Here is a 22,022-nt window from a genome sequence, read left to right as displayed (position 1 = left end):
AAAATGGAGGGGCTCAGAGGGCTGTGGGTGCAGTGCCTCACCCCTCACCCTGCTGCTTATCGCTCGCTGCAGCATCTCCATCTCCGGCTGGGGATTATTTTTGGGTCTTTTTCCTGTGCGGCTCTCCCCATGGCTGCTCCCCGGAGACTCCCTTGCTCCTCTCCCTCCTCGCCTCGCTGCGAGGGGATCACAGCTGCTGAGTAAATGTTAAGATAATAGTGTTATTACAGAGTAATTATACTGCAAGTTATTGAATTAAAAGTGATGAGACTGCCTGGAAATGCTGAATGGGGAGAGGCTGGGTGGGAGAGCGCAGAGCCGGGAAGGTGGAGAATAGAGAAGAACCTAATAAATTTCCTCTTGTCGAGAGCCCCTCGCTGCCGGGACTGGGGCTGAGAATGAATGAAAGGGAAGCTGGGAGAGCTAATAAATAAACCATTTCCCTGAGAATAGAAGGGGGGATAATTAGAAACCATGGCCCTGTGGTTTTGTGTCTGCCCCGGGGTGGAATCTGCTCAGCGCTGCGCCGCGGCGATAAACCAGGGAGACAATGCGGAGATGATGTCGCACAGTTGTTAACTTTGGAGCAAGGAAGCTGCTCTTGGGCCTCTCTCTCTCTCTCTCTCTTTTTTTTCCTTTTTTCCTTTTTTTTCCCCTAGAATGTGGTAATAACCCCCCAAAATTAATAAATAATTGAAGCTTTGTGTTGCAAAACTTCAATAAGTGGCTGCATCCCCCCTCCCCCTGAGCCTCCCCAGCAGTGGCTCTGGCTGATGTGGCAGTTTTCTGTCTGTGTTTTCTAGGGGGGAGATGATTGTCACTGTAGACTTGAGAAAACTTTACTCTCTTTTCTCAGATTTCTTGTCTTATTTGTTCCCCAAGAGGGCCAATAAAAGGACTTTTTTTTTTTCTTTCTTTCTTCTTTTTCTTCTTCTATCTCGAGCTGAGATGTGCTCACAAATTGAACATCTCTCCTTCCTCTCCTGTCACTGTTGTTTGCAGGATGATTTGCTAATCCAGGGTTGGACTTGGATGATCTTTGAGGTCTCTTCCAACTGGATGTGCTCTGGGATTCTGTGATTGATAGGACACAAAACTTTTATTTTGTCTTTAGTACCTCAGCCTGTCCCTGCCCTGGAAGATCACACCAGGTCTGTGGGGAGCAAAAGAATGGGGCCAGACTCAGTGGTGCCCAGGGACAGGCCAAGGGGCAGTGGGCACAAACTGGAAGCCAGGAAGTTCCATCTGAACAGGAGGAGAAACTTCTTTGGTGTCAGGATGCTGGAGGCCTGGAGCAGGCTGCCCAGAAAGGTTGTGGAGTCTCTTTCTCTGCAGAGTTTCCAACCCCCCCTGGCCATTGTGATCCTGGGCAAGGTTCTGTGGGTGTCCTGCTTTAGAAGGGGCTTGGACTGGGTGATCTTGCAAAGGTCTCTTCCAACCCCACCATGCTGGGATTCTGTGAAAGCCAGAGGAGCATCAGCAGCCCTGCAGTGGCAGGGAGCAGAAGGAAAAGGGAAAGTGTGCCGTGCTGTCTTTGGGGCTGGACAGGCTTTGACAGCCACAGGGTTTTCATAGGTTGTAAAAGAATAAATTGCTGTCTCCTTCCTCTCCTGACAGAAGATGCATCACTGTCTGCCCATGGCTGGTCCCTCTGCAGCCATCTGTGAGGGGTCAGGAGTCAGTCCGAGGGGCAGCGCCGGGGGCTGGCTGGAGGGTGGCTGCTGGGGGGGCTGGAGGCTGCTCCTTTCATTTGGAATAATTGGTGGGTCTTGGAGAGAGGAGACAACAGCCAGCAAGGAAAGTCTGGGGGAGGAGGGAGGAAAGTGCATTTTGCTGCTGTTTAGCTTCACAGTATCTTGGGTGGCTTTGGTGGAAAGGGGGGTGGTGCACTGCTCTCCAGATAAGAAGGTTCCCCCCACACTGGGATTTGTGCAGCTTAAGTAATTATTTCTGAGCAGCTCTTTGGTAGGTGCTGGAGGAATGTGGAGTGTTTACCTGACTTTACAATCTAAAAAACCCTAATAAAATACACAACAGGAACATTAACAATGGAACTATTTGGAGGATTATTAAGCTGCTATAAAAGAATGGGAGAGAATCTGCCTGGCATTATGTTCTGTGCCACTGGATATTTAAATTGATGCCTTTCCTGTAGCAGCTTCTTCAGAAATCTCAAGGCACTTAAGCATCTTCAGTGAATTAGATGCTTGGTGTTGTTAAGTAGCTCTTCAGCTTTCTCTCTTCATGTGGCACAGGGTGGGGGAAACTGAGGCAGAAGACTTTGGCCAAGTGCATTCATCACTGGAAGGGTAAAGTGGGGATCTGATTCATGTTGATTTCCATGGCCTTTTGGCTGATGTATGATGGAAAATGTCCTTGTCCAGCAGCACTTCCCACTGCCTGGGGATGCCAAAGCATATCTGGAAAAGCTTCTCAATGCCAATCAATACTTCAAGGGTGGGGGTCAGGAGGATGGGGCAGGCTTTTTTCACTGGTGCCCAGTGACCAGACAAGGGGTAACAGGCACAAACTAGAACATCCCTCTAAATTCTGCAGTACTAGGGTGGTGAGATGCTGGAGCAGGCTGCCCAGGGAGGCTGTGGATGCCTCCTGCCTGGAGGTGTTCAAGGCCAGGTTAGATGAGGCCTTGAAATGGCAACTAAAAATAAGGTTATGGCATCCAGCAAAAGGCTTTGGGGCTTTCAGTGTCTTCAGCAGCCAAGCTTTGGTGTGCACTCAAGACTCCTACTTGCTTTCACTCATAATCATAGAATGGTGCAGTCAGCAGGGACATCCTCAACTAGTTCAGGCTGCCCAGAGCCATGTCAAGCCTTACCTTGGATATCTCCAGGGGTTGGGCCTCAGCTACCTCCCTGGGCAACCTGTTCCAGTGTTGCACCACCCTCATGGTAAAGAACCATAATGATCCCACCCTTATGGCTCAGCTCTTCTCCATGCTGGATATCCTTGGTGCAAGACCACCTCTACCTTGAAAAGAAACAGCCACCACAGATCTGCATCTGAGCAGGGAATAGCTCCTGGATCTTCAGCATCAATGTGCAGCCCTTCGCCCTCTGAGCAAGCCCTGAAGGAGATCTCGGCAGAGCCACGGTCCTGAGCAGACATCTGAGGCAGTTGCTGTGGGAGCTGCTGACCCAGGAGTGCTTTCTTCAAGGCACGGTTCAGAAAAGGGACCTGAGCTGGTGGAGTCATTTGCTACACGGAGGAACAGGCTGTAGATATTCTGAGAAGCCAAAATCAAATAGGAGAGCTGGTAGTGGAGCCCTTTGAAAAGTGTTCAAAGGGGCCCTGTCAATGCAAAGCTTCTATTTACGTTGGGTTGGGGTTTTTTTCTTGTTCTTTTTTCTTCCTCCTCCTTTCTTTTGTTGATACAATCTTGGCAGTGGGAGGATTTACAGAGATGCCTGTGTTTTTAAGCTGCTTCTTCAGACACCTTTTCTCCCTTGTAAATATTGTGTGAGAGGCTGAAATGAAAACCACTGAAAGCAAACATGGAGGAGTCCTCATCAGACCCTTCCTCTAATCACTTCAGAACCTGAACGTCAGACTTGGTGTTGGATGTGTTGGAAGTGGATCCCCACAGCTCTGCAGATGCAGCCAGGATAGACCCATGGGACACCCATCACTTGGACTCACCTTTAAGCCAGACCAGTGGCTCCTTTTAAAGGCTGCCTGAGGAGGGATGGTCAGCACCACCAGGCTCTCAAAAGAGCCACCTCCAGACTCATCAGCATAAAGGTCCTGCCTTCAGGAGCATCCATCCTTCTTCTGGTGGACCCATCCAGTCTCTGACTGGGAAGGATTACTTTGGTGTATTCAAAAGTATCTAAAAGAACTCTAAAGTGGAATGCAGAGGAGCATCCTTCAGCCTCCCCTGTGCTGGAGGAACTTCCAGACCTCCTCTGGACACCATAAAGGTATCTCCAGGGAAGGTGATGAGGACTGCTGCAGCAGATAGAGGACTGCCAGCGCTTCAAGCAATAAAAGTGAGTTTTCAGAAGGGTTTTTGCAGCAGCAGCAGCAGCACTAGGGTGGCAGGAGTGATGTGGAGACCTGGCACACAAGGCCAAGGGGAGCTGTGGAAGCCATGCATTTGTGGAAGCTGGCACTGAAGGCTCTGTGGATGCTCTTTTTCTCCCTTGGGTGACTTGCTGGTTCCTTGCAGGCTGTGCATGGGCTGAGCAGTCTCAGGAGAAGCAGACTCAGGTATTCAGGTGAATTAACAAGCAAAGGCAAAACTTGTGGGGTCCCTTGGCTCTCTGTCCCCACCCAGCTCATGGAGCAGTGTGTGCTTTGGCTTCTGGGTGATGCTCACACTAAAGCCCTGCCAGCCCCAAGCAGGTCTCTTAAACCAAAGTCAGTGTTTGTGTTGGGGGTTGGCATGGGTTTGGCGTGGTGGATGTGAAGGGCATGGCAGAGCTTCCCTCCCTGGCCGGGACCGTGTGGGGCTTGTGCTGGCAGGGGAATGCGCGCGGCGCACGCAGGCGGAGAACAAGAGCAGGCGATGAAGGGCATAATTACAGGGAAGGATGTGGAAAGCAGCGTGCTGAAAGGCAATGTGATTGCCCAAGGACATGGGGTGGTGGAGCTGGGCTTGGAGCTCTGCAGCTCCTCTTCGTGTGCTGTGTCCAGGCTGGCACTTCGGCTGGGAAGTGGTTTTGGGGTGGGTTGCCAATACCTTTACCTTGATTTTTCTGGCCTGGAGGACTTTGTGAGTTCAGCTGAGTGGCCTGAATGGCTCTCCCTGCAAGCTATGGAAAGCAGCACTTTAAAAGAGTCCTGCTTGAACTTGTTAGCTGGCAAGTTACAAAGGTTGTTTTGACCCTTCAGGATATTAAAAAAAAAATCATCATCATAATAATAATAATAAAAAAATCTTTCTTTCACCTTCCTTCTCCCAGCTCTACGAGAGGGCAGAGCCAGGAGCTTAGCATTCGGCAGTAGGAGTCTGCTTACAGCAAGTCAGGGCGAGCGCCTCTCCCCCAGGGCTGTTTCAGAGTTGGTGTTCACTCCTCTCTTGGTTTTTTCCCCCTCCCTCCTCCATGTTTTTGCTCTTCCTCCTCCTCCCCACACACGTGCAGCTGCGGGACCCCGCTCCCTGCCCGCAGAGCCCCGATGGGAGCGGTCCGGTTTGCCTGGGCGCCGCAGCCCGAGATGAAGCGAAGTGGAGCCGGAAGGGAGCAGCAGCCAGAGGGCTCTGCCGCCGGCCTGCCCCGAGCCGGGCAGGGAACTGCTGGCCGCGGCCCAGCGCAGCTGCAGGGGCCGGGGGAGCTGGACCCAGCTCCGGGCCTGTGCGGAGCAGGGCAGGAGCAGCTGGAGCGAGGGCTGTGCTTTGAGCCCTGCTGGCTGGCAGTGACGGCTGGAGGGGCAGCGAGCTGTGCCCGAGACTGTGGCATCGGCACCTCCTCTTGCACCTGGGAAGCTCCCTCTTTGGGCAAGGTCTGAAATGCTCCTGGGCCACAGCCAGCACTTGATTCCTTGTTGTCCAGCTGGTGGCTTTGGGGTCTGATGTTCCCTGTGCAGTTGTGCCTTTGCATCTCCTCTGGAAGGCTGGATTTATCCTGGGATAAACTGGATGCAACCCCAGATTGGTTCTGCTGGAAGAGCAATGATCATCAAAGTCCTTTTAATTCTCAATTAGTGTGTGTGCCCAAGGCTTTAAAATTGGTTAGATAAACTGCATTAAAAGTTAAATCTGAATTAACCTTTCCTTGCACAGGCAGCCCTTTGGAGCCCTGACTGCAGCAAAGGCCTGGGTGGAAAGCAGAGAGTTCCCACTGGGACAAGCCCTTTCTGGGGCCAAAGCAGCTGCTTTTGGGTGCATTCCCCTGTCAGGGCACCCATTGCAGCAGGGCTGCTCCTCCTTGCGTGGCTGAGCCCTGCCACGAGCTGACCTTTGGCACAGGGCTGCCGTGCTGGGGTATTTTTAGAGGAGATAAGAGTGATGGCAGGAGAGAGGGCTCCCTTCCAGGGAGCTCCAGCTCTTTAATTATGTTTTTGGTCTAGAAAATTACATGGTTCCTAGAGCGTAGATAGGGAAAGTATGGAAGGTAATTGCACCTCTGGGTGCAGATCTGCTGCTAGCTGGGAGAGGCCATGTGGAGGCCAGGATCAGAGGGAAGAGCTGGACAGAAGGAGAGGGAGAGACTAGTTCCTTGAAGCTGCAACCTGCCTTGGCCCAGGCCTCTTGAACCCCTGTCCCCTCCTCAGCAAGACCTCTCCTGTGTTCCTCCCTGCTCAGGAGTGGGGTGCACGCAGGCAGAGCCCCATTTCCCACTGCATTTCCTTCCCTTCACTGCAGCCCTGACTTCAGCTGCGTAATCCAGAAGCGCCTGGGTGTGGGCTCTGGGGCTCAGTGTGTGTCCCTCGCTGCTGTGTGCTGCCAAAAACGATGCTCTTGTTCTGCAACAGAAAGCACAAAAGCAGGAGCTTTGCCTTTCAAGTGCCTTTTTTTTTTCCAGTATGGACAAGCTTAATTTTTGGTGCATCCTTTTCTTTTCAAGAAAGCTTTAAATTAAAAACCACCCAGAGCTCTGCATTGACGGCGGTGATTTTTCTGCCTGGTTCCCTCTCCCTTCCCTCTTTCATGGAGCACGAGTGGTTTGGATGGAGGATTGTGTAGACAAAGAGAAGGGTGTGTGGGTGAGCTTGGGCTGCTGAGGATGGAGAAGGGCAGAGCTTTGGATCTGCTGGGTCTTGCAGAGCTCAGTACCCGCAGCGAAGAGCTGAAACCGTCCTTGGCTGCAGAACGCTGAGCAGGGACCTGCGGTGACCCTGTCTCCACATCTGAACAGTTCCCTGCTAATGGAGACCAGGAGGTTTCTCCAAGTGGGACCTCACTGTTCTGGAATCTCCCACCTCATCCCTGCAGTCCTGATGTTTATGGGATGTAGAGGCTGTGTTCAGGGCGAGTCCAGCAAATGCTTTGCTTGAGAGGAAAACCGAATGTCTCGATGGTGGGAGGAAGCCTGGCTGCTGGTGCTGGGAGATAGGAAAGGGACTCAGGAGAAAACAACTGGGATTGGATAAGGCTATTTGGGCTTCAGTCTCAAACGCATCTCCAGCTGCAGTTTGTGAAGCAGTTTTGCAGAGCCCTCCTTCTCTTTAACCCCCTCCACCTGGCCAAGTGCTGGGGATGGGGGAATTTTTCCCCCCGCCTCCCCCTCTCTTCCTCAAGGTTCCCAGTTTAAATACATGGAGCAAAGCCACCAGCTCTGTTTATTGAACACAAATAGAAGATAAAATAGTGGAAAACTAATTTTTTCATGCTCATTGGTGGGAAAGATTAAAATTATGCAAATCCTCAGCAGCGAGCTTGGTGCAGAGATAAGGGGATGTTCAAGTCAGCTGGCTGCCTGCTAATTCACTCATTGAAAACGAAATGAGCAGGAAAGCTGGGATCAGCGTCACTGGCCCCTCATGGTGCTCACAGGGCTGGGATTTCTTTGCTGTGCTGGGAGGAAGCTGAACAAAGAAAATAAAAATCTCTTTTTGTTGTTGTTTTTGTTTTGGGAGGTGTGCAGGATCCGTGCCAAGATGCTCACCCCCGAGCCACGTGGGTGCTGAGCGCCAGCCGCGCTGGCTGCCCGCTGAGCTGTGGGGCTGCGGCACGTAGGCCTTGTCCAGGGTGTTTCTGCTGACCTCCAGCCAGTGTGCAATGACCTGAAAGGACCTGGCAGTGGTGAGGGTTCTTTTCTTTACTGGCATGGTGATTCTGAGGGTGAACCAGGTGAAATCTGCCACTTTGGTCCTTCTGTTGCATGCCGTAGAATCGCTTTGTTTGGAAAAGCCTTTTGAGGTCACCCAGTCCAGCCATTCTCTGGCTCTACCAAGGCTTTCCCGGGATGAAAGGCCTCTGTGTGTGTCTCTGAAGGATCAGGGGACATGCAGATGTGTTTGTGGTCAGGAAAATGCAAGTGTGAAGCAGCATCCATCCCATCACCCCCCTGACTTTGGGTCTGTGACTCAGCCCCATGCTTTGGCTGGAGGAAACATTTAACTCCTTTGGAGCAAACTGAGCCTGTGGTGAGCCTGAGCTGGTGAGCTTTAACTAACTAGTGAGTTTAGCTGGTGAGCTTTAAGCAGTGAACTTAAACTGGTGAGCCTTAACCTCTCCTGTCCCAGAGAGATTCTAGGGTGACCAGTGGGTGTTCTGTCCCTTTTGCTGCACACTTGCCCAATCTCTCTCCAGACCTTGCATTTATTTCTTGAACTCTCTCAGGCTGCTGCTGGTGTGTGATGCCTGGCACAAGAGGTACCAGGACCCCCTGGAAACTGCAGCCCAGCAAAGCAGCTGCGAGTGCCCCCTGTGCCAAGGCACCCATGACGACTGCTGATGGTGTCGGGAGAGGGCCCCGGTGCCAGGGTGTGCTTTTGGAAGGCTTTGTCTGACTTCCTGGCAAATCAATATTTATTCACACATCTATTTGTTTGCTTTTGTCCCTGAAAACTCTTGGGGGCTGCTGTTTTGTGTGTGTGTGTGCGTGGTGTATTGTTCCCCTGGTGTATTTTTGGCGGCGCGGCGCTGGCGAGAGAGGGCTGCTCCAGCTTTGGCTGGCTCTGGTCATTCCAGCTGCTTCTCCCAACCCTTGCTTTTGAGCCTTGCTTTTTGTAAGGACTTGGCTGGCAGCTCTCTGCCTGGGCACATCTTTCTCCCCCATGTGCCCTTGGGCTGGAGGGGACCATTGCTGCTGGGAGTGGAACTGGTTGACCTTGGCGAACTGGACTGGGTTGTGGATGAGGGGTGTGGAAGAGGGCTTGTAGGGGTAGGATGAGAGGGAAGGGATTGAAGCTTGAGGAGGGCAGATTTAGATTGGAGATTAAGAAGAAATTCTTTCCAGTGAGGGTGGTCAGACACTGGAACAGGTTGCTCAGGGAGGTTGGGGATGTCCTCTCCCTGGAGGTGTTCAAGGCCAGGTTGGATGAAACCTTGAGCAACCTGGGCTGGTGAGAGGTGTCCCTGCCCATGGCAGGGGAATTGGAACTGGATGATCTTTAAGGTTTCTTCCAACCCAAACCATTCTATGAAGCTGTAAGTATTCAGCTGCCCCCCAAATGCAGTGCCAGGATCAGTGCTGCCTCTGGACCTCTGCGTTTGGTTTTCCTTCATCTCCGCATCCACAACCAGAACCTTTTCTGGTTTCCGGCCACGCTAGGAGCATGCTCTGGGTCCTGGCAGGTGTGGGACACTCTGACATCCACAGGAGTTGCCTGGATTGTAGCCGTGCCACAAGCCCTGCGCTGTCCCTCCTGGTGCCTGTGCCCTGGCAGGCTGCCTGTGGCAGGGCTGGGTGCGTGCGAGCAGGTCCCTGCAGGCGCACCGAAGGCTCCGGTTTCACCGGCACCATTAACCTTCCCCTGCAGTTAGCTTTCCATTTTACTGTCAGCGAGACAAAGGACGGCCTGGGCTCTGTGCTCTGCCTCCAGCCTCTCTCCTCCTTCTCTCTTCCTCCATCCCTTGCCTGGTTCCCATCCCGCTGGTGTTTGTTTTCCTCCCTGCCCCTCTGCTCTCCCTCCCTTGCCGCTTTATTTGCGCCGCCGTGCAGGCGGGGACCGGGGCTGTGACACCTCCCTTGTGCTTCCAGCTGGCGCAGCTCCAGCTGTTTGCGGAGCTCTTTACACCTGCTAAAAGCTGTGGCTGACGGAGATGGTGCCGTGATGGAGGCACCGGCCCCAACCCAGGGGCTGGAGCCGCAGCTGGAACCCAAAAGGGTGTTGTTTTTTAGCAGCTGGGTGAGGACTTATGGTGCTGCAGAGGACCTTGGGCATGGGGAGAGTGTTGTCTTCTCCTGGGGTTGTCTGCAGAGCCCAGGAGCTGCAATATTATTTATCTCCCCCATGCCAAATCACGCAAAGCTAAATTGAGCTGTGGCAGGCAAAAGTGTGAAGCATATTATTAGGAACAGGGAGCTCTTGTTCCACAGCTGCTGCTGCTGCTGCCGTTGGTAATTAATGTTTGAGGAATTGCAGATCTTCATTAGGAGAACAATTAGATTAACGAGAGAACCCGAGCTGAGGCTGTAGTGGGAAAGGGCTGGGGGGGAGGCTTTGAAAACAAAATCAAATCCCCCCCTGGCAGCCTGCCTTGCAGCTCCAGAGATGTGCTCTGGGAGGAGACCAGGGACAGGCACTGAGGGACTCTTGGGGGGGCCCACGAGATGGAGAGGAAAGACGCAATCTCTGATCGTCATAAATATTTAAGGCAGCCCAGCACCCATCCTCTGGCCATGGCAGCAGGTTATTAGTGGAGAGAGCACCGAGGAAGGCTGCTCAGGGCTTAGCAAGGTCCTGGGCTTGCATCGTTAAAAGCTTTAATTGGTGTCCCTGTTGCTGGAATCGTTGACCCCTCCAAGGCAAGAGCCACCCTGGCCATGAGGCATCACCCTCAGGGTCTGGGCTTTAGTTCAGGGCAATGAATGGGCCTGAAGCTGAGGGATTTAAGATGCTTCTCAATACCTTTAGTGTTATCTTTTTCCCTTTTTCTCAGAAAGAGGTGTTTGGGGTTCCCCCCACCCCTTATTTTCTTCCCTGTGGGCTGCCCTCAAGCTGGGTTCATCCAGGTTTGCCCTGGGTTTTGCAGAGGGTTTGCCCTCAGCAGTGTGTGGCTGGAGGAAGGTGCTGCACAACTGGCTGCTGAGCAGGGTGCAGCAGGAATTCACTCAGGAGAAATGAACTGTTCAGAGAGGTTGTAAAATCCTGGAAGGCAATGCCAGGAGGGAGGTTGAAGGTCAGTTAATTCCTCTCTCTGGCCCAAGGCAGCATGGTGTGTTTGGAAGTTGTTTGAGGCAGTTGCATGCCTGACCTCTTCAGAACCTGCAGTGAAGGTGCTCCTGTCCCTGGGCTGTGCTGCTGTGGCCCCACTGCCACCTCAGCCCCACATGGGGGTGCCACTAGTGATGTCCTCCTTCCATGTCACCCCTGCAGAGTGACCACAGCATTCCCTGCTTCTGGGAAAGGGTTGGAATGGAGGTACTCAGCAACTCTGCTTTCAGGAAATTGGAGCACATGAAGCTCAGTTTTCCAGCAAGGTGGAACCCAAATGGTGCAGCCTGGGCTGAGCTGGGTTGAGGAAGCTGTGGGTCAGCTCCCAGAAGCAGAGTGTGGTGCTCAGGAGGTGAGAGACCCCCTCTGTGTTATGTGAGGACAAATCTCTGTGCCTGATCTTTGTGCTGATTGACCAAGAGCAGACACCCAGATGCTCCCAGCAGCTTGTTAAGGAAACCTTGGTGCTGGTTTAAAGTGAAATGGAAAATGCTGTGCCTGCCAGGTGGAGGCTTTCTGAATCCTAGGTGATGAGGAGGATCTCCCAGGCTCCTCTCATGAGCTCCTTTCCTGAGCCTGCTCTCCAGGAGGGTCCTGATCAGTCCCTGAATGCTTATCAGTGGTTGAAGCTGCCTCTGATGCATATCTGGTGTGGGCAGGCTGCCCGTGGGTTGCTTTACTGTAACCAATGAAATGCAGCTACCTCTGATGTGGGATGTGCCTGGGCTGGGGCGGGATGCCTCTCAGCCCAGCAGGCCCATGCTGCTCCAGCAGAAAGGGAGGAAAATCATACTAAGAGAAGTAAACCAGCAGGGAGAGCTCAGGCTGTCAGGCAGAAGCTGGAGTATCCCAAGGATGATAGGACTCCCAGTTTCTGCTGCTTTAGCAGCCTCTTTATTTTGCATCTTAGATGGAAGGTGAGAGTTGCAGCCAAGCCTGGCCTGGCTCAGCTGCTCAGCTCAGGGGTGCTGCACACTGCTGTGTGTTTTGGGGTTTCACTCCATGCAGTAAGGTTAACTCCTGGAGGCATCCATTGGAGCTTGGGCTCTCTACAAGGACGTGACAAGAGCCAGAGGCTTCCCTAGACGGGGAGGCCAGAATGAAATCAGAAGGGAAGCAACCACAGAACATGGACACAGCCTCTTAACCCTCTTGCTGACCTTGAGCAGTGCAGCCTAAGACTCTGTCCAGTCTGCTTTGGTGTTTGCTGGTCTGCAGAGCTCCTCCACCAGCCCAAGCAGTGACCTAGCATCCTCCCAGCTTAGCACTCAAATTCAGATGAGCTCATGGCAGGCAGTGATGGATGGGTTTTTTCTTTTGCTCCTCCTTTCTTAATCTCCCCTGGCTGGTGGGTCTGAGACACAGGATTCCTGCCAGAGCAAGGGAAGGGATTTGCTCATCTTCTGTCTTGCAAGCTCCAAACCAAATCCTCTTTGTGGAATTTAACCCTCTGTGTTGGCTGGCAGGGCTGGAGAGCCTGGCAGGGAAGTGGTGGGGAGAGAAGAGCTGAAGGAAAAGCCAAGTTCAGGTGGAGATGGGGGGGAGCAGGAGGGACATCCCTGAGCCCTCAGTGCCCAGGGGGTGCCTCTGCCTTTGTGCTGTCTCAACCACAACATGCTTGGTCCACGGAGGGGTTGAGGGGCCTGTGGCTGTGGTAGCACACTGCCCTGTGTGCTGGCCAGCATGGGTCCCAGTGGAGGGGTGGAATGTCCCCAGCATGCTGAGGCTGGGTGAGCGTCCTCCCGTGCAGGGCTCCGAGCAGGCTGCTGCCGAAGGCAGGGCAGGCAGCGCTTCTAATAACCTCGATTAGCTTTACTTGCTGGTCTGTAATCAGCAAGATGCAAGCTGTGGAGGCAAAGCCGGCTCCAGGGGATGGACAAAGGCAGACAAGCCTCTCTATCCTTCTTACTGCAGCTCAGCAGCCCTGGCCTCACTTGCTGGGGGATTTGCCGGTGCGGTTGTGCCACACGGAGCAGCCAGGCTCACCCCCCTGCTCCCGCTGCTGCTCCTAACCCTTCCTCGCTGCACACAGCTGCCCCTTTGCCATGGGCTGTGGAGGAGGCAAAACAGATCATCAGCTGTGCTGCTGCCACGGTGATTTTCATTTACCACCGAGTGGTAATTAGGCTGAACCTGCCCTCTTTGCTTCGCTACTTTCATTTCTTCTCACTTGGTTTTTTTTGCTGGTAAGCAGAGTGTGTGCTGCAGCCCTGGCCCCACACAGCACTGCCCTGTGGCTCCAGCCTGGCTGCACAGGGATCAGGGAATCACAGAATGCACTGGGTTGGAAGAGACCTCAGAGGTCATCTTGTCCAATCCCCCTGCAGTCAGCAGGGACACCCTTAACTGGAGCAGGTTGCTCAGAGCCCCACCAAGCCTGACCTTGAACATCCCCAGGGATGGGGCCTCCAGCACCTCCCTGGCCAATCTGTTCCCTCGTAGTAAAGAACTTCTTCCTAATGTCCAATCTTAACCTACCCTGCTCTAGTTTCAAACCATTGCCCCTTGTCCTAGTGCTGCATGCCCTGCTCTAAGGTCTCCCCAGAGCCTTCTTTTCTTCAGCCTGAACAACCCCAACTCTCAGTTTGTTTTCCTAAGAGAGCTGCTCCAGCTCTGGGATCATTTTTGTGGCCCTCTGGACCTTCTGCATCAGCTCCATGTCCTTCTTGTGGTGAGGGCCCAGAGCTGGACACACTGCTGCCTGTGAGGTCTCACCAGAGCAGTGTAGAGGGGCAGCATCACCTCTCTTGATCTGCTGGATGTGAAAGATGCTCTACTTGGACCCAAACTCAGAACAGCAATAGGTGGGCAGATTGTTCCTCACAGGACTTGAGTTCAAGGCTCTTCCACAGCTTGGTTGCTCTTCTCAGGACACACTCCAGTACTTCAATATCTTCCCTGTAGTGAGAGGCCCAGAACTGAAGCCAGTACTCAGCCAGTGCCCAGTACAGAGGGACAGTCACATCTCCAGATCTGCTGCCCACACTGTTCCCGACCCAAGCCAGGTCACCTTGGCATGCCGCTAACCACCGCTTTGCCCAGCTCCCAGGCTCGGGGTGTGGGTGCTTTGGGAGGGCAGGGGGTGTTGGTGCTGCTCTCCCTGGTGGTGTTCTCCCAGGGATGATGCTGTTTGCTCCCCACACTGAGGCTGGCTGGGGCTGACGGACGGTTATTTACCGAGCGCTGTCGGCGTGCGCGTGGCGAGCGTGGAGACGAGCTGCAGTCTGTGCCCCAAGGAGCTCCCAGTCTGTCAGGCAGCTGAGCTGGGGCTAATGATGAATGACTTCCTAAATAAATAATAAAAAAAAGAAAAAAGCAGCTTGGAGGCCTGGAAAGAGAAAGGCAAAAGTATTCTCCTGAACCAGAAGGAAGTGTGGTCGGCGATGGTTGCTGCTGCCAGGCGCTCGGCGCAGAGCTGCGGTGCTTTGGTGGGAGAGCTGAAGGCTGGTGGCTGTTTGGGGGGGAGGGAGGAGAAGGGGATGGGGGGAGACAGAGGGGAAAGGGATAGGGGATGGGGGGAGGCAGAGGGGAATATAGCTCTGGGTCCAATTCTTCCCTGCCTTGTGTCTTTGTGCAGCCCAGCTCCTGCCCTGCATGCTCAGAGGCAGAGGAGAAGCCCACACCTTCATCCCAGCTCTGTGCTGGGCCCAGGAATGTGCTCCTGGCATTTTTTGTTGCCCTCTCACTGGTGGTGCCCTGGCAGTGCCACCAGCACAGCCTGTTAGCTGTCTCACTGCAGCAGGGGTGGTCCTTTAGGGTCCTCCCCAGGCTGTGGCTGCAACACCCCACAGCATGACTAGGCTTGGGCTTAACAAGCGTGCAGCCCAGCCAGGAGCTGTGCTTCCTCCTCTTCCTCCTCTTCCTCCTCGGTGCTGCTTACTGTGGCTGCAGCAGTGTCCCCTCTGTGCACCTGCTGAACGCTCCCAGCCACGGCAGAGGCATCACTGCAGGGAGCATTGGGGCTGGGGGGACATTGTTTTCTCCTGACCATTGGAACCCAACCTGGAGCTCTCCTGTCTCATTTCTTCTGCAGTGACCATGGCTTAACCCTCCCCATGCCATCATGCCCTGGGACAGGAAGGTAGCATTTCTTCCAGCACCCACTGTGCTGCACTATATCCATCCCCTGGGGACAGTTCTGGGCACTTTGAGAGGACCAGGAATGCCTCAGGAAGGAAAAAAAGAGTGAGTGTGTTTGTGTGTGTGTGTGTGTGTGTGCAAAGCCTGTGAAAGGCATCATGACTTCATGCTCAGAGTGCTGTCTGAGTGTTTCCCACATTGTAAAAAAGGATAACTCTGTCATATCAAAGCACTTGGAGATCTGGGGATGAAAAGCAGCATACAGGACCGAGACAGCCCTGATCAAAGCTCTTTCTTCTCCATCTGTGTTTGTTTCCCCACTGAAGATACTACTCTGCCTCTTTCTTGTAAATATTTTTTTCTAAGATCTAAGTAAGTCCCTGCTAGATAAACAGTCCTGCTTAGCTCTGAAGGATCTCTGCTGCCTGCTCTAATTGTGTGTGCCAAGACCATGGCCTGTGTTTTGAAGTGGGCTGGGGAGCTGCGCTGGAGTGTAGAGGAGGAAGTGTGGCCAGCAGCTTTGGAGGGGAAGGGACTGGTGTGGAAATGCTCCAGCAGCTCATTTTCCAGGCACCATTCACAGAATGCATCGAGCTGGAAGGGACCCTTGAAGGGCATCTTGTCCAACCTCCCTGCAGGCAACAGGGACCCCTCCAGCTAAACCAGGCTGCCCAGGGCTACATCAAATCTGCTTTGGAATGTCTCCAGGGATGGGGCTTCAACCACATCTCTGGGCAACCTGTTGCAGTGTGGCACCACCCTCACTGTGCAGAACTTCCTCCTGATGTCCAACCTAATTCTGCCCTGCTCCAGCTGCAAACCTTCAGGCATCTTTTGTGATCAATCCTTTCTGCAGAGCTCTTGGAGCTGGGCACCCAAAGCCACCAGATGGCCTTGAGGTGAGCTTCACTGGTGGGTGGGGTTGTATTTGTTGCATGAAGGTGTTTGCAGTGCCATGGGGAAGGTGGGTGCTGTGGGGGACAAGAATATCCCTGTCCCATGTGCCCCAGCAGAGGCTGTCCTTGGAGCAGCCACAGGCTCCCACATATGAGGCATCTTTGCTGAGATGAAGTGGCCCAGATGGCAAAGCCATTTTGGGTGGTTCAGCGGGGACAGGGAGGTCTGCAGAGCGTTAGGAATCTCCCAGTGTGGGGCAGGGATGTGCCTGAGTCTGGCACTGGGATGTTCAGCATTTTGGGTTTGTGCCTGCAGGTTTGGGTTTTCTCTCCCCTGAGCTAGCTCTGTGAGCAGCACCAATGCTGCTCTTGTGTGCAGACCCTGCTCTCTGGGTCAGCTTCCCCAGGGCCTCTCCTGTCTAACCAGGGTTTGAGGGGCTGCTTTTGGAGCAGAGGCCTCAGCAGCATCTCCTTCTCTGCCCTGACAGCAGCTTTCCAGTGCCTGATAGGGATCCATGATGGTTGTGATGTCTCCCTGCCCCCCTTCCCCTTAAACAGGGCCTAGCTGGTCAGCACATCAGTGGGTGGGGAAGGGGGAATGAGTGTCAGGAACGTGGACTTTGAAGCTCATCTCTTCATGCTCTGTTTCCCCAGGAGAAGAGCCTAATGCTTGCCAGCAAAGCAACCTGAGTGTGGAGCCATGGCCCACGTGGGCTTCCAGGGCTTGCCTGGTGGCATCTCCTTGCTCCCCAGCACCCGTGGGGAAGGTCCCATGGGAGGGTCTCAGGCCAGGTCCGGCAGGCAGCTTGCCCACATTTCATGAGGCAGCAGCACTGCCATCCCCATCTCGGCCCTGGCAGGGTTGGGTTTGCCCAGGGCAGGCTGTTGGAGAGGAGCAAGACAGAAACGTGAGGTGGCAAATTAGAATTTCATCTCTCCCCTGCCCAGGGGAGGTGACAAAGGAGCGAGTGGTTGTGCTAAAAGCTTTTCTTTCTCTCTTTAAAGAGGTTGCTGGGAGGAAATGAAGTGACCCGGTGACCTTTGGTAATACGCAGCACAAACCGAGCTGGTGCTGCTGGAGGGAACAGAGCCCTCGGTGCAGCCCTCTGCCTGCAAGGTGTTTGCTTCGATTGATTTGTCTAATGGGAGTCATTCTCCCTCAGCAGCAGCTGGAAATGAAGATGTTTAATCATCTGCTAGATCTGTGTGGAACTTACTTTTTTTTTGGGTTTTCTTACAGAGCATTTCTTTAAAATTGCCTTTCTCCTTCCCTCATGGAGGGGAAACAGCAGAGGAGCCCAAATGCCATTTTCTTCTGGGTGGCTTTTTCCCCAGGTTGTTATACTCTTGAGAAATGTGGAATGCAGGCAAGATCCCTCCCTCCAGGATTGTTTCAAATGCAGAGCAAACCTTTCAATCACTGGCTCCATGAGGGCTAAGACAAAAAAAAGGTAACCTATGGCAAAATACCTGCAAAGCTCTGACCCACCCCAGTGTCTGCAGCCCCCTCCTTTTTAGCAGCATTTCCCCCAGGGCTCCCTCTTGAAGCAGCAGAGCCCAAGCTGGCCAAACTGGTCTCGAGATAAAGCCCTGTCCTCTTCTATCCCCTTGGCTACCCAAAGTAGCTTAAGGGAGTTGGTGTCCAGCACCCTCTGAAACAGGAGCTGCTGGGAGGAAAATCTTCAAAAGCATCTTAGCGGCTTAGGTTAAGTCCCTTTGACTCTCAATGGAACTTAAGCTCTTAAGCAATGTAGGTGCTTCTGAGCATCTCACCCTTTGTGCCTAGCACCCTTGGGTCCCTCAAGATCCCTGGCTGCTTGCTGCTGGCTGGAGGAGCCACAATGAGAGAGCTGCTCCTTGCAAAAGCACTTCTCAGTTTTATCATTTCTAATAATACCCTTCCTGATCCTGCGGTTGGGGCTTACAAGATGAAGACATGGACATGCTTAGAGCTAGAGATCAAGCAGAGCACGAGAATGAATGCCTTACAGGAGCTCTTTTACTGTAAGAATTAATCTTATTCCTGAAATGTGACCATATCTAGCACAAATCTGACCCCACTGGGGGCCACGGCTTCACTTAATTGCATTCTTTAGCAAGGCTTGAGCTCTATTAGGTGGTTTGCTTCTGTTGCAGGGGATCCTGTGCCAGAGAATTTAGTGAGGGTTTGCAGGTCTGTGGAGCAGCACAGGAAACCTGCCATTATGTTTACTTGTGTGGTGCCAGGAGCTTGGCTGGGTGCTCAGCAGAGAGGCAGGAGGGATGCAAAGCTGCTTCCAAGAGCACAGGCAAGGTAAGCTGTGCACACAGAGGCGTGGAGAGGATGGGTGATAGAGCTGTTGTGATTTGAGCACTCAGCAGAGCAATTCCCCCTGGGTTTCAGCACCTCCAGAAGGGCAGGAGAGCCTTGTTGCATGGCAGCTGGGTTGCCAAACATTGCCTGTTCTGCAGGCAGGGATCATGCAATGGGTGAGAGGCTGTTTGCAGCCTCCCTGTTGCCAGGCTGCCAACACAAAAGCAGAGCAAAGCTCCTGCCCCCCAGTCTCTCCCCCATGTCTGCAGGGGAGCCAGGTGGGTGCGCATCTCGCTGTCCTGAAAACCCCTTGTCTGGGGGGAGACAGGCAGTGATGTACCTGCTCTGAAGGATGAGTAGCTGGATTGAAGCTGACATGTCCTAATATCTCTGCCAGCACTTTCTGTCTCTGTCAAGGGCTCGGGAAGCACATTAGCACCGGAGCGGAAGTGTCACCCTCTGGCATCTCCTTCTCTAATCTTGGAGCTGTTGCTGTATCCCCTTTACCAGACCTTCCCCATCTGAGCCCATTACATGGCATGAAAAGCTGTGCTCAATGTGGGAGAGCAGAGCTGCCAGGCTCCTCTCTTGGGAGGAGGTGGAACATTTCCCTGACATGCCTGCATTCAGCTCTGTCATCAGGGGGGGACTTGAGGGGCGTGCTGCACGGGGAGGGCTGCTCCGAGCTGTGGAAGGTAGCTGGTGCCACATTTGGAGAGCAGACAAGGCTCAAGGAGATGTTTGGTGGCATTTGCTGAGGCTCTGATAAAGCAAACCAAGAGTTTCTGAAAGGCTGGCCAAGCTGGCCCTGATTGTTTTGTTTGAATGTAGAGAGCTGGAATGGTTGGGAGGGTTTCTTGCTGTCGCTGTCTCCTGCCCTCTCCCTCTCCAGCCTCACTGGTGGGGACTGGGAGCTGTGTGATTGAAGCAGGGAGAAGGGAGAGCCAGCAAACAGCAGCATGGTTCCATTTGTTGTGCTGGCATTGCTACCACTTCCCCAGTTTAATTAACAGTTCCCATCACAGCTATTCATGATGTTCCCAGCCTCTGCTGGCCTCTGACAGCAACAAAAGAAACCCCAACGCGTTGTGCTGCGCCCTGGAACCCTGCGAACCCTGCACGGAGTCTGGCTGCAGCCTCTCTGTGTTTCTCTTAAGTGTGTCTAGAACAAACATTTGAAGAGATTCCCAGTGGTCTAATCCAGGGTGGTTTTTAATCTTTTTTTGTTGTTGTTATTTGGGTGAGTATCAGCATTTGTGCTCAGTTTTCAGAAGCCAGCACTGAAGCACGATGCGTCGAGACGAGCACAGAGCACACAGCAGAGGCTTTGTAATCCTCAAAGTGCAAGTCCTGAGCCTCTCTCTGAAAAGTTGCTCTTTAGGGCCTGAGTACATGTGGGGACTTCTTGTTTATCCTGGCTTGTCTTTTAATTCTCTACACTTCAGCCTTGGAGAGTTAATGGGACAGAAAAAGATTAAAATGCCCCTTCACACTGCCTGCCCCGATGGTCTCATGCCCTGATGTCTGTCAGAAGGCTTAAGCAGCCTGGTCCCTGTCATCCCCTCAGTCCTTTCAAAGCCTTTGATCCCTGTACAATATCTCCTACCTGGCTCTTTTCCAAAAGGTGATAAACCCTGGGTTTGATTTTTTTAATTGGGGTAACTGATAGCAGGAAGGAATCTGCACAGATCTGAGAGCATCCTTCACACAACTCCAGCCATTATTTGCTGCTCAGGGTCTGCCTGAGGGAGGAAGCTCGCGCTGCCAGCCCTACGAGGAGGTTGGAGCTACAGTTCTGCCTCTGTTTTCAGCCCTTCTGGGGCAAAGCTCCTCTCCTCTATCACTGGATGAAGCATTTACTGATATTGACACACAGGACTGGGGTTGTTGCTAAGAATACAGCTCCCTTAATGCCATTCCAGCTTTGCAGAGGGATCAGGATAAAGCCATAAGCAGGCATCTCCCTTTGGAGCCAGGAGTTGTCTCCATGGAAATGTGCAGGCAGGGTGAGGGGAGCCGGCTGGTGCTGAGCTTGCTGCCCCCTCTCACAGCCCTGCTAATGTGCTGGTGCTATCCTGAAGCCTTCTGCCATGTCCAGGGCAGAAGCAGCCAGGAGAAAATCTCTCCTGTGTCCTTTGGAGGTTGTGTTTCCTTGCTGTGCCTTTAGATCCGTCAGGATCAGCTGTGGTCCCCTGTGCTCCGGGTTTTGTCTCTTTCAGTGCTGTGTTAGCTCAGTAATGTGGTTCCCCTGAGTGTTGCAGGTGGGGAAACTAAGGCACCAAGCTGGGTAGGGCCTCTCAGACATGCAGAGTAGTTGCTGTAATCCCAGCTGTGGTAAGAAGCCTGCAAGAGCCAGCGGTTTGCACCTGCCTTGCAAGAGGGGCTCTGGGGCACCTACTCTGCTCCCAGGGCTGAGGGGCAGGCTGGCTGTGCTGGGGTGAGTGCTGCACAAGGCAGAGCCTGCCTGGGCACGAACCAAATCCCTGCCCCGGTAGCTTGGATCCTCAGCCAACAAAAGGGGACACAGGGGAGACATCTCCTGCTTCATCTTCCCTCTTGGGCAGGATTGGGGTTTTTTTTCTTCATTCCTGGGTATTTCACATGTGAGGCTTCAGTTTTTCTTCGCCCTCCCTACGCTTTTGTGGAAAAATTGCCCTTTAAGAGGGTCCCTGGGCCCTGTCGGGTCAGATCCCTTCACACCTCATTGCTCCTGTGCTGCTCGGCCAGCGCTGCCTTCCTCCTGTGCTGGGGAGGAGAGGGAAGCCAGGGGGGGCTCAACTTTAAACACAGGCTCTGCACAGTTGCTGCCTCCTGCTCACGCTCCCCTACCTTGCTCCGTTCCCTCCCTTGCTGTGAGGGTGTGCAGGGAAATCCACCGAGGCAGGGAGCAGCCTGGCCCTGTCCCCTCCCCACTGCTTGCTGATGGAGCTGGCCAGGTCCTTGGTGGCATCAAGGCTAAGGACTGCCTGCTCCCCCCCTCCCCACACAAGGGCTGTGCGCAGCAATGGCTTTGTTGGGACCCTGCCGCCACGCTGGGCAGCTGCCCTGTCCCCTGCCGTGTGCTGCCCTCCTGCCTGCCCCTGAGCGCTCTGCCCTCTGTGCCTCCGCAGGTGCTGACAGCGCTGGGGTGACGCCGTGAGTGCTACTGACCCGGAGCCTTCCCGGCTGGGGCTGAAGGCCACTGCAGAGGATGAGGATCCTTCCCAGCCCTGGGATGTCTTCGCTGGTCTCCCTCGTGAACCTCCTCTCCGTGCTGCTCGTAGGCTGTGTGGCTGAAAGTAAGTCCCTGCTCTTCCCTCCTCCTCTTTTTTTCCCCTCCTATAGAATCACAGAATGGTAGGGGCTGGAAGGAACCTCTGGGGGTCATGCAGTCCAACCCCCCCTGCTAATGCTGCTTCACCTAGATCAGGTCACACAGGAACACATCCAGGGGGCTTTGGAAGCTCTCCAGAGGAGACTCCACAACCTCTTTGGGCAGCCTGCTGCAGAGCTCCAGCACCCTCACACCAAAGAAGTTCCCCCTTAAGTTCAAGTGAAACCTCTTGGGTTGCTGTTGGTGCTGTTGCCCCTTGTTCTGTCCATGCTTCACCTCCCTTGGAGAAGAGCAGCAGGAGAAGGCTTTAGTGCTTAAAGCCAGCCAAGTATCCTCCTCTCCTATTCAGCACTGAAGTGCTCAGTACCTGGCATCTGGTTTCATTGTCCAACATCTTTAGCTTTCCACCGGTGCCTTTGGGCTGTTCCCAGTCCTGCCTTAGAGGGAAGCAGAGGCTGCCAGGTCCTTACATCTGGCTTTGAATCCCAGGTTGCCCCTAAGGCTACCAGAGAGGTGGAGAGAAGGGGAGGGAACTGTGTGACAGCTCTTGCTGGAGCCATCCTCCCCCTTCTGCTGGCCCCCTCTCCCCCCAGCTGGCCCATATTGTCCTCTCCTGCTCCTGCCTTTCATGCCTCTGTCAGACACTAGTGACCGTTGT

General features: G+C 53.6%; 1 protein-coding gene across 21 annotated transcripts in view; it reads left to right on the top strand.

Moving 5' to 3' along the window:
- The window catches only part of PTPRS (protein tyrosine phosphatase receptor type S), a 171,214-nt gene that overhangs the window by 40,861 nt on the left and 108,331 nt on the right, over window positions 1-22,022 (top strand). For all 21 annotated transcript variants that reach the window (XM_054174815.1, XM_054174823.1, XM_054174820.1 and 18 more), the window contains one exon: window positions 21,162-21,329. In XM_054174815.1, coding sequence (XP_054030790.1) covers window positions 21,242-21,329 — 88 coding nt within the window. In that variant the 5' untranslated portion in view covers window positions 21,162-21,241. The remainder of the gene's footprint in view (window positions 1-21,161; window positions 21,330-22,022) is intronic.

This window comes from Dryobates pubescens, chromosome 31 (assembly GCF_014839835.1).
Source record: "Dryobates pubescens isolate bDryPub1 chromosome 31, bDryPub1.pri, whole genome shotgun sequence".
In the NCBI taxonomy this organism is placed as follows: domain Eukaryota; kingdom Metazoa; phylum Chordata; class Aves; order Piciformes; family Picidae; genus Dryobates; species Dryobates pubescens.
Note: the sequence above shows the minus strand (reverse complement) of the source record. Positions and strands in the feature narration are given on the sequence as shown.